A 16,032-nucleotide genomic window follows, 5' to 3' on the forward strand; every position below is an offset into this window, starting at 1 on the left:
ACTTTCTGGATGCATTTCTTCCCCACTCATTATAGTGATGGTTTAGATCTGTAAGGCTGTATTTTCACCTTGAGCTATGAATTTATTCTGTTCACCTGTGATTAAAAACAGTGGGCTCTAAAGATGAAATCCTGGTCTGGGAACTAAAAGAGAATCTTGAGTGTGTCTGTACTTACTTAATCTTCAGTTCAGTTCAGTTCAGTTCAGTCGCTCAGTCATGTCTGACTCTTTGCGACCCCATGAATTGCAGCACGCCAGGCCTCCCTGTCCATCACCAACTCCCAGAGTTCACTCAGACTCACATCCATCGAGTCGGTGATGCCATTCAGCCATCTCATCCTCTGTCGTCCCCTTCTCCTCCTGCCCTCAATCCCTCCCAGCATCAGAGTCTTTTCCAATGAGTCAACTCTTCGCATGAAGTGGCCAAAGTACTGGAGTTTCAGCTTTAGCATCAGTCCTTCCAAAGAACACCCAGGACTGATCTCCTTTAGAATGGACTGGTTGGATCTCCTTGCAGTCCAAGGACTCTCCAACACCAGAGTTCAAAAGCATCAATTCTTCGGCACTCAGCTTTCTTCACAGTCCAACTCTCACAACCATACATGACTAATGGAAAAACCATAGCCTTGACTAGTCGGATCTTTGTTGGCAAAGTAATGTCTCTGCTTTTTAATATGCTATCTAGGTTGGTCATAACCCTCCTTCCAAGGAGTAAGCGTCTTTTATTTTCATGGCTGCAGTCACCATCTGCCGTGATTTTGGAGCCCAAAAAAATAAAGTCTGACACTGTTTCCCCATCTATTTCTCAAATAGTTACATGTACAAAAAAAGGCTGAGATAAAACTCTTGTGCTTTATTTTTTTAGAGTGAAAATGCCCATGTTTCTTTCAGTACTAAAAAAGGAAATATGCTTATTTGAATGTTTGTGATGAATGCCACTAAGTTGAAAATTCATTCTTTAGGTTGGCAGGCTCTGGTAATAAAAAATAAAGGTAACTTGTCAACAAAAGGATTTTCTAAACACTGCTTCTCTTACCAGACTTTTGAGGCTGATCCAGTTAAGAGCACAGCGCTTTACATCAATCATGTAAGTTACACATTAACATATATGCATTTAGCAATACATACATGTATCCTAAGATACAGCAGGGTACCAATTTTACAGGTAGCGATCACATTTTTATAAAATGGGAATCTGGGTCCTGTCTGTTCCCATGATGTACCCTTTGAAGGCAACGTGGTGTCTTCTTGTGTATCCTTTGTCCCTTGAGAACACACTACTACCACCGTAAATGTAACTACACAACCTTTCTACACAGCCATGCCCCAGTCTTTCCAAAAGGATTAGAAAAGGTGGCTGCAGTTTTCTTGGTGAATGTATCAGTTTTCTGTAGAAGAAAGCGTCTGTTATTCAAACAGCCCAAGCACGACCAGCAGAAGACACTACCGCCTCTAAAGTCCCTGTCCTAGACGGAGCCCACGAGTTCTTGGATTATTTTATTAATAATAAATATCTTTGATATCCTAGGCTTCCACTGCTTTCTCGGATAAGGAGCGGAGCAGGTCTTTGTAGAGAGCGGAGTTCATGAAGCGGGGGTATGAGTCCCTGTGCATCAGCGTGTAGATCTGCAGCTGGGCATCGTCAAAGATGTTCCGGGAGGGCTCAGCCATGCTCCTGTTGATGGTCTCCCGCACGCGTGAGTCCAGGCTGACCTGGCAGACGTGGGGGAAACACCAGGCTCATCAGACATGGTCCTCTCTGGACATCCACCCCCGACTCCCACAGCTTGTTTGGCTTTTTAAAAATCCCAACCAAGCAAGGTTGTCCCCAGTGCTAAGCTGCCAAAGGAGGAACTGAACCTATAGAACAGGGGTCCCAAACTTCAGAGGCGTTGGAAGCCGCTGGTGGGTTGGTTAAACTGGGTGGGGCCTCTGCAGAGCTTCTGGCTCAGTGGGTCTGGGTGCGGGTGAGAATCTGCATCTCCCATGAGTTTTCGGCGATGCTGGAAAAGTGATGCTTATGGAGGTTGTATTTCTTTTTTTAAAAAATTTATTTATTTTTAATTGAAGGATAATTGCTTTGTGGTATTGTGTTGGTTTCTGCCAAACATCAACATGAATCAGCCACAGGTATACCTATGTCCCCTTCCTCTTGAACCTCTTCCCCATCTCCCTCCCCATCCCACCCCTCTAGGTGGTCACAGAGCACTGGGTTGAGCTCCCTGTGTCACACAGCAAATTCCCACTCGCTATCTACTACATATGGTAATATATATATGTTTCCATGCTACTCTCTCGATTTGTCCCACCCTCTCCTTCCCCCTATAGCAGTGTTTACAGCCAGACACAAAAAGACACCTCCTTCTGGAGAATCTGATGAAAGTTACGCACACTTTCCCCAGGAAAATGCTCATGATCTTTCACAGATTTTCAAGGGCACTTGGCACCCATTGGTTGGGACCACTGCCCAAGTCTATGATGAGTGGGGGGCAGGGGGGTTCCATATTTTGGAGCAGCGGTAACCGGGCCAGGTGACCAGACACTGAAGGGGTCCTTTGTGCCCATGGCCTCGACCTCTGGCAGGCACCTACCTCCTTAGGAGAGAGAATAGAAATGTAGTCTTCGTATATGATCCTCGCTTTCTCTTCAATCATGGCTTTATTCGCTTCTTTCTTCAGCTCCTCGCACGCCATCCAGAAGAGCATGTTCTCCTCGCTGAACTCGGTCCGCAGAAACTCCCGGAAGGCGTTCCTGCCCGCGGGCGTAAGCATGAGCTTGTCAAAGGACTGAGCCCAGGCGCTGGCCTCCTCCAGGGTGGGACCCGGGCTGCAGGTGGGAGAAATGGGTGTGGGGAGTTGAGGGATCAAGAGCTGATGGGAATTCGGCCCTGGACAGATGTCTTTTTCCCTCTGAGAATGAAAATGTGCACGCAGGCCCTTTCAGGCTGAGAAAGACTTGTCCTCATTCCTAAAGCCTTCAGCAAAAATACGAGCATGGATTGAATTCTGTTTCCTAAAAAAGAGATGCATGGATTGAATTGTGTCTCCTAAAAAAGAGATGCTGAAGTCCTGACCCTGGACCTTGTGTTAGAAGTAGGATCTCTGCAGATTTAACCAAGTTAAGATGCGGTCATTAGGGAGGGTCCTCATTCAGTATAACTGGTATTCTTATGAAAAGGGGGATTTGGATACATACAAACACATGCAGAAAAGGTATGAGTTGATAAGTGAAAATAAAGCCATTGATAATACAGGAAGAAAAAAGACACTTTTAAATTCGGCATTATGAAAAGTAATTTATATGTATTTTTCCAACTTTTTTTTAAAAAAACACTTCAAAAAATAATATATTAGCTAAAGTATAAAAGAAGAGTTAAGAAAAAATAGACCTTTAAAATTTTCCTGAACCTCAACATAATGTGTATTTCATTATGTTCTTTTATTTAAAAAGGTGAATCACACAAAAATAAAATATATCACATGTTTTGCCAAGAAGCATCAATTTATATTTGTGATTAACAGGCATTAGATTAATAATGGAACTGACTTTTCTCCCTGTCACACAATAAATTGAAAGGAATCTGCTGGGATTTCCCTGGTGGTCCAGTGGTTAAGACTCCAAACTCCCAATGCAGGGAGCACAGGTACGGGTTCAATCCCTGGTCAGGGGACTAAGATCCCACATGCAATGTGGTCAAAACATTTTTTTAAATTAAAAAAAATAATTAAAAGGAATTGTGCCGAGTGGAAATGTGACACAACATTATGATTTGATATTAAACTGCAGTTAGAGAAACTATTCTAGTGACACATATAAGGCAAAACATCAAAAAATTCCAGCTGGGCATCCATGGGATGATGGATGTTCACTAAACTTACTGTGATCATCATTTCATGACGTATGCAAGTTAAACATTTACGTTGTATACCATAGGATTATACAGTCCTGGATGTCAACTATATCTCAAGAAAAAATTGGAAGAAAAGAAAAAATAATAAGGAATTAAAAATAGTAAGGCTGGCATTTCTGTCAATTCAGCGAGCTAAACGCTGACGTTTTACCTTTCTTCACAGGTGGGAAGGTCTTCTGTTCTGGCTTCATAGGAAGTCCTTCTAAGTCTTTGTTCCTCCTGGTTTCTCACAGTAAGACTGCACGAAAGGAGACGCACACATGAGGGCTGAGCTCATTCTGTATCAAGTAACAAGTGATACAAATGACTCTGCTTTGTTTTCTTAAGAAAACCAAAAGTACGATAGGCAAGTATTAGCAAAATAAATTCTCTATATAATACTCTGGTCTACACGAATGAGGGACAGTTTACATTTAGAATAATAATGCTTTTAGAAAAACAAATGAACAGTTAGGTTGTATGCACTTTGGGGCTATTTGTAGTCATTGTGTGTGGATGTCTGTTTTTATTTCTCTTGAGCAGACACTCAGGAGTGGAAATACTGTCACATGATGACTCTATTTTTAACATTTTGAGGAAGTCCCACACTGTTCTCCTCCAAAGCAGCTGCACCATGTCACGTTCCCTCCAGCGATGCTGGCGGGCTCCAGTTCCTCCACACCCAGACCAGCCCTTACTGTTGTCTGTCTTTCTAATTCTAGCCATGTAGGTGGGTACGAAGGGTATCATGCTCTGTGTCTGATTTGCATTTTGCTAATGACCCATGATATTGAGCATCTTTTCAAGTATTTACCAGCTATTTGTCCATCTTCTTTGGAGACATCTTCCTGAGTTATAGTTTGACTAAATTTTCTGTTACTTTGCTCCCATACTTTGAAGACATTGCTCTCATCTTTCACAGACACACATACCACATGATACTTGGTTTCTGGCTGTGATGATGACGTCCAGGCATAGATTTATATTTTATTCACCATAGTTGTTACTAGTAGGAGGAGCCTGCTTTGGGGCCCTCCACCACCTGCCCCCCCGCCACACCATCAGTCCCAGACTTTATTCAGGCCATGATCCTGCCTCCTATGCCTCCCAAGGCAGCAGATGGGGGACTGGGTAGATAGGATAAATGCCAGCATCACTCCATATTCATGGGGACATCTCTGAGCATCTTTTAGGTACCATCTCACTGAGCCTGATGAGCAGAGTGAAAAGTGCAGAAAAAGGGGCTTAAACGTGGTCTCTTCTCCATTGGGGGATGTCCTTCCCACTACGGGGTCCCAGACACGCGCGGTGTAGGGGCTGCTAACACATCCTTTCCTCTGGTCCCCTGCTGGGTCCTCGAGACTCCTACTCAGGGCTGAAGGCTTGCTTCGAATGCCAGGCCGCTCAACCCTGTATTCCCCCCAGAGTCTGGGGTTCTGTCCCGAATGGACAGACCTCCCAGCATTGGGTCCCATCTATCCTTGGAGGCTCGCACTTCTAGGCTCACCCACTGGAGTGGAGCTTCTTGGAAATTAATGTCAGCCCGAGGCAAGCAGGAACAAATCAAACCAACTGTCCTGGACTTTTCATTTTCAACCTTCAGCTCCCCTCATCACCTTGTGTGATTCTGTCACTGATCGATCTCAGGGTTTCTTCTTCTGCACAGTGTGGGTCGAACTTGCAGTCAAGCCCAAGTACATTACAATGGTTTCATTGACTAAAGCTACACGCACATTTGGTTGGCATGAGGTATGTTTCATATACAAGATTTCAGAGATGCAATCTAATGCCCATGTGATTTCTGAGTGTAAATCATACCCCTTTCTCCAGATCTTCAGCAGTGACTCAAACAGTCAAGTTGTATCTCTTTTTTAAGCAATGAAAGTGTATCTTCCTCTCCCAGTAAGTTAGCCTATATTTTTAGCTTTTCCTCTCTCTGTCCAGCATAAATTTTAATAATTTTCTTTATTAAAAACAATATTAATAGAACAGAAGCAGCAGAATATAAAATACAGGCTCATGCTCTTTCATAACCCTAATCTTTAAGACCCAGATTAAATTGTAACTCCTCCAAAAACTCTTTATCTCCAAGTAGAGGGCCTTGAGTTCACTCCTTTTTGACAATCTAGGCACCATTTTTGCCCAGATATTAATATTCAACCATCAGCTAGCTTAGATTGTTCTTCAGACATTTGATATACATTAGTTAGCCTGATTTCAGGGACTTGACTATGTCCCTTCAGAGCTAGGATGCAGCCTTGTCTTTTTTTTTTTTTTAATATTGATTTATTTTTAAAAATTTAGCAATGCTGAGTCTTCGTTGCTATGCTGGCTTTTTCTCAAGTTGCAGTGGGTGTGGGCTTCTCACTGTGGTGGCTTCTCTCGCTGTGGAGCACGGACTCTAGGTGCACGGGCTTCAGTAGTTGAGGCACACAGGCTCAGCAGTTACCTTATTGGGGACCCTAGAGTCCATGGGCTTCAGTAATTGTGGGCTCAGCTGCCCCATGGTGTGTGGGATCTTCCCGGACCAGGAAACAAACCCGTGTCCCCAGCACTGGCAGGCAGATTCATAACCACTGGACCACCAGGGAAGACCTTGTGTTTTTATTCACTTGGCTGACCCCAGTCTTAGCTGTAGGAAGCGGGATCTTTCAGCTGAGGCATATGGGATCTAGTTCCCAGACCAGGGATCGAACCCTGGCCCTCAGGGAAGCCCTCATCTTGGTTTTTTGTTTGTTTTGTTGTTTTTGTGGTCCTTTACAAAACCCACATCAGTGTCAGCCATACAGCAGTTGCTTACAAAGCACTTACTGAATCATCATAAGCTGGCACTGTTCAAGGTACCGTTTTCTTATCAGAAGCATGGTCATAACAAAGCCATCAGCTTACCAGGAACAGCTGCAGCAGCAGCACCAGCAGAAGCAGCAAGCGTTGGATCCCTGGTTCTCTACTCCGGGCTGGCCGGGGGCGCAGGCTGTGGGCTCCTGGGCTGCACACACAGGCCGCTTCCGCATCTCCATCCATTCTGACCCCATTGGCTGCAACAGGAGAAGTGGGGTGGGGGGCGCAGAGTTAGTATCAGGTAAGCTGGAGATTCCACTGTTTGCGTCATTGTGAAGATGCAGTGTGACTCTATCCTGTCATCTCTGCTAATTCTGGTAAAAGTTGGTCCTTTGAACCTATTCATGCATGTGTGCTAAGTCACTCAGTCATGTCCAACTCTTTGTGACCCCATGGACTTAGCCCGCCAGACTCCTCTGTCCATGGGATTCTCCAGGCAAGAGTACTGGAGTGGGTTTCGATGCCCTCCTCCAGGGGAACTTCCCAACCCAGGGATCGAATCGTGCCTCCTATGTCTCCTGCATTGGCAGGTGGGTTCTTTACCACTAGCACCACCTGGGAAACCCCTAGAATCCATTCATTTGCCATTTATTCACTGTCTAGAATCTGCCATTTGCTGTGATAAATTCTAGTAGCGAAACAACAAATGGAGGTCCCTGCACTAAGTTGCTCACAGTTTGGTCAAGGAGGTGGATGCTGACAGGACATCCCTTGACATCACCGTGAGGACCTCCCACAGGTGCGCTCCCCAGTTTGAGTCCCCCCAACCCCACCCCTGCTGGACCAACATCGTGGGGCATGTGGGGGCAACTGCACTGACGATCACAGTGGCAAAGCTTTTGGAGCCACGCCTGTGTCCTGCTCAGTGATGCCCTGGGTGACCCAGGAGACAGTGACGCCCCCTCCACAAACGTGCTGCCACCTATAGAAACGATGCCCTGGCCTTGCCCCCAGACATGGTGCCACCGGAAACCCCTTCAACCCTCCCCTTTCCTGAGAACTACAGGAATAGCTAGAGGAGAGAACTATAAAAGCAGCATAAGAAAGAGAAATGTCTGAATCCATTTTTAACTTTTGATACAGTGGTTAAAAAATTGTTGGCAGAGTAAAAGGAAAAAAAATGTTAAGTCCCGTTAAAGAACCTTAAATAGGTCTTTGGAATTAAATTCTGTATTTGTTACTCCATTCCATCTATTCTTACTATTACTTATCTTTTTATGTTATTGGACTTTGCTTTAATTATCATAGTTTCATTATGTGTTTTCATATTGAGTAGGCTAAATTCTCTTTATGAATTAAAACTCATTAACAACAGCTTTGGATTAGCCCTCTTCTCTTGATTACACGGGGATGTAAGTTCCAGGACAGAACGAGAGACCCATCAGAGGGTTGTACTGTCCCTCATCCACAGGCACAATGCTCACAACACCTGTCCAGACCACCAGCCTGGGCAGTCCATCCTTCCAGGTGGACCCAGTTCTCACCGCATCAGTGGCATTTCAGTGGAGCCAGAGACAGACAACGCTTTCCTTTATTTAGGACGTGGAGGGGCAAGGACAAGCCAGCACAATCTGCAGACTAATCAGCTTTGAACCACGGATGCTCTAGGTAACTGTTATTTTCTCAAAGGTACTGATGCAACTTGCCTCATTAAAAACAAAATCCCAGGGCTTCCCTGGTGGCTCACTGGTCAAGAATCCACCTGCCAATGCAGGAGACACAGGTTCAGTCCCTGGTCTGGGAAGATCCCACAGGCCACAGAGCAACTAAGCCAGTGCGCCACAACTACTGAGCCTGTGCTCCAGAGCCCAGGACCTGCCATTCTGAGCCCATGCGTTCTACAGCCCATGCTATGCAACAAGAGAAGCCACCAAAAGGAGAAACCTGAGCACTGCAACTAGGAAAAACCCTGAACAGCAACAACGACCCTGCACCGCCAAAAATAAATAAATAATAATATTTTTTTTTAAATCCCAGTTGTTTCTCAAAAAAAAAAAAAAGGACTGTGATGTGGTCATGTCAGCAGGCTTTAAGAGACTCCTGTTTCAATATCTTTGCAAGACTGGGTCTTAAAGTTTGATTTCTGTTCTCTTCATACTTTCTTCCTCTCTTTTGAGTCAGTATGGGTATTTTTCATTTCCTGAAAAATAAGCCATCCCTTTCATTCCATTTTCAAATTTACTGGAACTTATCATTATAGGTTATCTTAATTGTTTGATTGATATGCTTTCAATTACTGCAGGCCTATTCAAAAGGCAAACATGTAGTAACTTATGGGAGAGTTGTGTGTCACTAAATATTTGTAGAGAATTAATTTTTCAAGTGTCATAGTTAATTAATATGAAGACTAATAACATATTAAATACCTACCTATATACAAGATTTTTAAAATATGCCATTGTCATATGTGTTAGTTCAGCTCATCCTTTCAGACACTGATATGTGGTCTGATTTGCCAGACGAGCTTTGTGCATCTTTTTTTTGGCCTCCATCATATGTGTGGGAGAACTCTGAATACATTTCATTTCCATCTGCTCTAAGCAACACAGAATCAGTACTCCTTTGACACTGCCATTCTATTCCTCTTGTGGGCTACGTGTGGCGCAGACTACTGGCCATAATTTCAGTGTCTGTCGGCATGATCCAAGCATGAGGCCCCAGCAACTAGCCTTTGTTTGAGGGTCCAGAGGCTTAGAAGTTAGATGAATGTAAAACCAATGTCAGTGACCTCAGAAACTGTTTCTATAATTAATGGCAGCCTGAGAAAATGGTAAAAAACAGGTTGGCAGTTTATTAAATGTTCTGTAGTCCACTGGGCTCCTCTGTCCATGGGAGTTTCCAGGCAAGAATACTGGAGTGGGTTGCCATTTCCTTCTCCAGGGAATCTTCCCAACCTAGTGATCGAGCCCACATCTCCTGCTTGGCAGGGAGATTCTTTACCACTGAGCCACCTGGGAAGCCCTATTAAATATTTAGATCTTAACTAAGAGATCATCCTACTCAAACATGGCTTTTCCATTCCCAGGAACCCATTTAAGAGAACTCTTTTCAAGATCAAGTGTAAAAAAAAAAAGCAAATTCTTAATCTTGATCAAAATCTTTGGTAATTTGGAATTGAAAGGAGTAACTAGTTATAAAAAATTTAGCCTAACAGTGACTCCCTCAGAAAAGTTATTTTCTTATAAACTTAAACTTGGCAGTTGGATTCCATGAATAGCTATTTATTTTCATTATGGTTTCCAAATTCTGAAAATAGCCATTTTTCAATTACACATAGGGAATATGATGAAAGAACAAGCATTGCACGGGAAAAAAAAAAATCTCTCTTAAAAGGGCCTGATTCTAAGCTGTAGAATCATAGACAAGGGCCTGATAAAGGAGAACCAAGAACCTTCAAGGACATAACATTAAAACCATCCCCAGCGATCTTTAGAAGGATGATCTTACCATCAGTAAGAAGTGATGGGCCCTGAAAGAGTCAAGCCAGAACATAAGGAAACTTGAGAGACAAACTCCCCCTCAAGTCGGGAGTGCTCTCTCTTTATAAGGACACCCTTTACAAGGACACCCTGGTCTTTATAAGGAGACTCTGGTCCAGTGTGGCCTCATCTGCACTTGATTACATCTGCAAAGGCCCTTTTCCCAAATAAGGCCACATTTACGAGTGTGAACAATATTCAAGGCTAATTAAGAGAACAATGCTTCATATTTTTATGGGGCTTCACAGATTACAGGAGACTTTCATATGTATTACCTCATTTGTATTTCTCCCCACATTTCCGTGAGCCAAGAAAGACAGTTATTAGTTCCTCTTCTCAGGTGGAGAAACCAAGGCTTAAAGAGGCTTACCTCATCCCTGAGGTGCCTCAGAAGGACCTGTAGCCCGGCTGGCCAAGCCCATTGTCTTTCTTCATGCCAGTCTGTCAATCCAAGGGCCTTCTTCAGAAATTTGACAGCTCAGCGTAGACACACGCATTTTTCTTTTTTTCAGACGCCTGCATTTTATAACACACTAATGTGACAATATTTCTAGTTATGATGTTTACTTTGACCTGTACGTGATCTAATCTACTTAATTTTTAGGCCAAGGGAGGTAAGTGACTTTTCCATGGCCCCTTGGCTAGCTGACAGTGTGTAAGCGACTAGAATCTACAAACTGCTCACACACATGCACACACACGTGACTCATGTTCTTTCCGAGTCACGTGTGTGTGCATATATTATGCTTCTTCCCTTGAGACTGTAAATATTTTACATTAAAAAAAAAAAAACTTTAACCGCTTTTTAAATTGAAGTATAGTTGATTTACAATGTTGTGTTGGTGCCCAACAGTGATTCGGTTACTTTGAATAATCTTTTCCAGATTCTTTTCCATTGTAGGTTACTATAAGATATTGAATATTGTTCTCTGTGCTATACAATAGGTCCTTTTTTCCTATTTTATATACAGATTCTTTACCATCTGAGCCACCAGGGGAGCCTATTTTATATACAGTACTGTGTATATGTTAATCCCAAACTCGTAATTTATCCCTCTCCCCGATGCCTCTGGTTACCATAAGTTTATTTCCTACATCTGTGACTCTATTTCTGTTTGTAAATAAGTTCATTTGTATCATTTTTTAAGATTCTGCATGTAAGTGATATCATATGATATTTGTCTTTCTCTGTCTGACTTAATATGATATTTTTATAAGCATTAATATATACTTAGGTATTTAGATATTCCAATCAGTTTTTCATTTCTTTTCGCCCCAAATGCAGAAACTATTTGCAAATGTAATTGCAGATATAAGATTTCATCAAAGACAAAACTTTAAATCCGAACTTGAAAACAAAACTTTTTTTTTTGGCCTTGCTGAGCGGTATGTGGGATCTTAGTTCTGCAACCAGGGATCCAGCCCACACCCCCTGCAGTGGACACGTGGAGTCTCAACCACTGGATCACCAGGGAAGTTCCAATAAAACTAATTTAAGTTCCAATAAAACTAATTAAAAAAAAAAAGAAAATCCCCAATAAAAAAAGGAATACATGCTGATGAACCCTCAACCAGGCTTCCATGCTGAACACAGAGGCACACAGAGAAATCACAGCTCTGCTGAACTCTTTAATCCTTCTCCCAGCCCCAGAAATAACCATTGTTAAGATTTTGATGTGATTCTTTCCAAAACCATCTCTTTATCTCTTTTTTTGGTTATGCCACGAAGCATCTGGGATCTTAATTTCCAAACCAGGGATCGAACCCTCAGCCCCTGCATTGGAAGTGAGGAATCTTAACCACTGGACTGCCAGGGAAGTCCCTCCAGAACCATTGCTATGATGATAAGAACATGTAATTAACTTTAGTTTAAAACACAGTCTTAGTAATGCTTATCTAAACAGCCTCAGATGCTATGTAGACTCTGTGCCTTATGTTTTTTGCTTTAAAAATATATCAGAAATCTTACTGAACAGGACATGTAGCTCTGACTCCTTCATTTAATAGGTGACTAGGCTCTCATACTTTAGATGCTTTGACATAGCATGACACAATTACTCTTCCCCCTAGAGACCGTAAAAGATTGGCAGATTTGACTATATAAAAATTCTAAACTTGGGAGCCATGAGCTAATATAAACAAGGCTGCCCCTGCCAAGTGTGGGAAAGTTTAAGTATCAGAAAGAAAATACTAACTGCAATGAAAAATAATCAGATGTGTGTGAATCTGTGATTTCACAGTGATGCAAAAACACTCACTGTTACTTTTAGAAAATGTTAGGAAACCAACTGATTTTGAAAACTGGTAAATACTGACAGAGAATCAAGGTTTTATCCTGTCTTTTCCAACACAAATGTGACTCCAGGGTAACCTAAGAGTTGATAAGGAGAAATTTCTCTTTACACAAGTTTGCTTGTTGTTGTTTAGTTGCTCAGTCGTGTCCAAATCTTTGTGACCCCGTAGACTGTGGCCTGCCAGGTTCCTCTGTCCATGAGATTTCCCAGGCAAGAATACTGGAGTGAGCTGCCATTTCGTTCTCCAGGAGATCTTCCCGACCCAGGAATAGAACCCAAGTCTCCTGCATTAGCAGGCAGAGTCTTTACCATTGAGCCACCAAAGCAGTCCCTTACAAAAGTTTACTAGCTAATAAATGGAGATGCTCCCGCCTAGACCATAGTATCTGACCACCTCTCACACACATTATGGGGCTTTGCTGGTAGCTAAGTGGTAAAATTTGAGAAATTTGTATGCAGGTCAGGAAGCAACAGTTAGAACTGGACATGGAACAACAGACTGGTTCCAAATAGGAAAAGGAGTTCATCAAGGTTGTGTATTGTCACCCTGTTTATTTAACTTATATGCAGAGTACATCATGAGAAATGCTGGACTGGAAGAAACACAAGCTGGAACCAAGATTTCTGGGAGAAATATCAATAATCTCAGATATGCAGATGACACCACCCTTATGGCAGAAAGTGAAGAGGAACTCAAAAGCCTCTTAATGAAAGTGAAAGTGGAGAGTGAAAAAGTTGGCTTAAAGCTCAACATTCAGAAAACGAAGATCATGGCATCTGGTCCCACCACTTCATGGGAAATAGATGGGGAAACAGTGGAAACAGTGTCAGACTTTATTTTTCTGGGCTCCGAAATCCCTACAGATGGTGACTGCAGCCATGAAATTAAAAGACGCTTACTCCTTGGAAGGAAAGTTATGACCAACCTAGATAGCATATTCAAAAGCAGAGACATTATTTTGCCAACAAAGGTTCGTCTAGTCAAGGCTATGGTTTTTCCTGTGGTCATGTATGGATGTGAGAGTTGGACTGTGAAGAAGGCTGAGCGCCGAAAAATTGATGCTTTTGAACTGTGGTGTTGGAGAAGACTCTTGAGAATCCCCTGGACTGCAAGGAGATCCAACCAGTCCATTCTGAAGGAGATCAGCCCTGGGATTTCTTTGGAAGGAATGATGCTAAAGCTGAAACTCCAGTACTTTGGCCACCTCATGCGAAGAGTTGACTCATTGGAAAAGACTCATGCTGGGAGGGATTGGGGTCAGGAGGAGAAGGGGACAATAGAGGATGAGATGGCTGGATGGCATCACTGACTCGATGGAGGTGAGTCTGAGTGAACTCTGGGAGTTGGTGATGGCCAGGGAGGCCTGGCGTGCTGCGATTCATGGGGTCGCAAAGAGTCAGACACGACTGAGCGACTGATCTGATCTGATCTAAAGTGGTAAAGAATCTGCCTCCCAATGTAGGAGACATAAGAGACATGGGTTCAATACCTGGGTAGGGAAGATCTCTTTGACAAGGGCATGGCAACCCACTCCAGTATTCTTGCCTGGGAAATCCCATGGACAGAGGAGCCTGATGGGCTACAGTCCATGCATGAGTCGCAAAAGAGGTGGACACAACTGAGTGACTGAGCAGCGGCAGCACACACTTTATGCTAGGACATTAATTTGACTGGATTTCCTGTCTCACCCTCAAAGAGCTCTCCTAGTATTTTATGTGATGCTGGGAAAGATTGAAGGCAGAAGGGGGTGACAGAGGATGAGATGGTTGGATGGCATCATCGATTCAATGGACATGAGTTTGATCAAACTCTGGGAGATTGTTAAGGACAAGGAAGCCTGGTATGCTGGAATCTATGGGATCTCAAAGAGTCAGACATGACTGAGCGACTGAACAACAAATACTTTTTTAAAGATTTCTAAGTGGATAATTTTTGCAAGTCTTTATTGAATTTGTTACAGCACTGCTCCTGTTTTATGTTTTGGGTTTTTTGGCCCCGAGGTAGGCTGTGAGATCTTAGCTCCCCGACCACACTCCCTGCACTGCAAGAGGAGGTCTTAAGCACTGGACCACCAGGAAAGTCTCTCCCAGTATTTCTTGGAGCCTGTTCAAAGGATCAGGTTTTTGTTGCTTCTCTGAATTCAGAACAGAGCTCCTCTCCTCCATGGCCACACCTGTTCATTTCCCTTTGGCTGTTTCCTGAGCTCCCCTCAAGGGGTACCAGCATCATCAAGAGAACAGTCTTCCAGGAACATTCTCTGCATCCTCCCGAGACACTCCTTCCCTTGTTCTCTGCAATAACATTTCTGAGGACTTAGCCCCATTTGCTCCTAATTTTAGCCTCCTTTCGGTCTTTCTGCCTTCTAAGTCTTCCCAGCCTGGGAAAACTCTTTCTATTAATAACATCCTTCCCCCAGATGTAGGATGATTTTTCGCAGATGTGTGTCAGTTCTAGGTTCTGCTCTGACCCCGCCTGCAGGGCGAGTGCATCCAGGGAGTGCTCAGCGGTGGTACCTGGTGGCGGGTGGGGTAGGGCTGCCACAGGTTCTCCTTGGGGTCTGGCACTCACCCCAGGGTTGGGTGGAAGAAGCTGTGATCCAGGACCCTCTCAGCCCGAGCCCCTCACTCCTGGTAGAACTGGAAGAAATCCATGGCACAGGCTGGGGAAAGGAACTGTTAGACATCCTTACTCGTGAGGGAGGAGAGAGTAGTCTGGTATGCCAGGCACGCAGGCTTCCAGAACCCAGAGGAGCTGTTTCTAAGGATGAGTGACTCTGAGGCTGATGAATCTGACAAGAAGTCTTTTCTGGCTTCTTGTTGTCTTTCACTGAAGAATCTACACAATGGGACCTTCCTCGTAGCTCAGAGGTTAAGAATCCGCCTACCAGTACCGGGGACACGGGTTTGATCCCTGGTGCAGGAAGATTCCACGTGCCCTGGAGTAACGAAGCCGTGTGCCCCAACTGCTGAGCCTATACATCCTAGAGCTCCACAGCAAGAGAAGCCCCTGCAAAGAGAAGTCTGTGCACCACGAGTAGAGGGTAGCCCCTGCTCACTGTAACTAGAGAAAACCCTCGAATAGCAATGAAGACTCAGGGAAGGAAGGAAGGAAGAAAGGAGAGAGGAGGGAAGGAGGAAGAAAGAATATACACAATGGATAACCAAGGTCCTACTGTGGAGCACAGGGAACTATCTTCAATATCCTGGGATAAACCATAATGGAAAAGAAATGCAAAAGAGTCACTTTGCTGTACAGTGTGAATTAACACAACATAGTAAATCAACTGAAAAAGAGAATTTACACAGTGGGGTTTGAAAAACAGACCAGCTGAAAGTAGAGGGTGGATGGATCATGCAGTGCAGAACTCTCCCTGGAGTTAGCTACCTCCTCTGAAAATAGCAGCAGGTGAACCTGGCTTTCTCTGAATCACAGACTCCAGGCATAAACACCAATCAGCTGGTGCCAATTAAGTCACAAACAGGCCCTCTGCCTGCCCAGGGCTCCCACCTGTTGTTATTATTAGCAGCT

General features: G+C 43.7%; 1 protein-coding gene across 3 annotated transcripts in view; it reads right to left on the minus strand.

The window, feature by feature from the left end:
- Positions 1 to 715: 715 nt before the first annotated feature.
- RGS20 (regulator of G protein signaling 20) overlaps positions 716 to 16,032 on the minus strand; it is a 51,885-nt gene continuing 36,568 nt past the window's right edge. For 2 of the 3 annotated variants that reach the window (XM_070382837.1, XM_005891993.2), the window contains exons 3-6: positions 6,779 to 6,927; positions 4,062 to 4,148; positions 2,592 to 2,826; positions 716 to 1,713 (exon numbers count right to left, since the gene is read on the minus strand). In XM_070382837.1, coding sequence (XP_070238938.1) covers positions 1,525 to 1,713; positions 2,592 to 2,826; positions 4,062 to 4,148; positions 6,779 to 6,927 — 660 coding nt within the window. In that variant the 3' untranslated portion in view covers positions 716 to 1,524. The remainder of the gene's footprint in view (positions 1,714 to 2,591; positions 2,827 to 4,061; positions 4,149 to 6,778; positions 6,928 to 16,032) is intronic. The other variant, XM_070382838.1, reaches the window with a different exon arrangement.

This window comes from Bos mutus, chromosome 14 (assembly GCF_027580195.1).
Source record: "Bos mutus isolate GX-2022 chromosome 14, NWIPB_WYAK_1.1, whole genome shotgun sequence".
Classification (NCBI taxonomy): Eukaryota; Metazoa; Chordata; class Mammalia; order Artiodactyla; family Bovidae; genus Bos; species Bos mutus.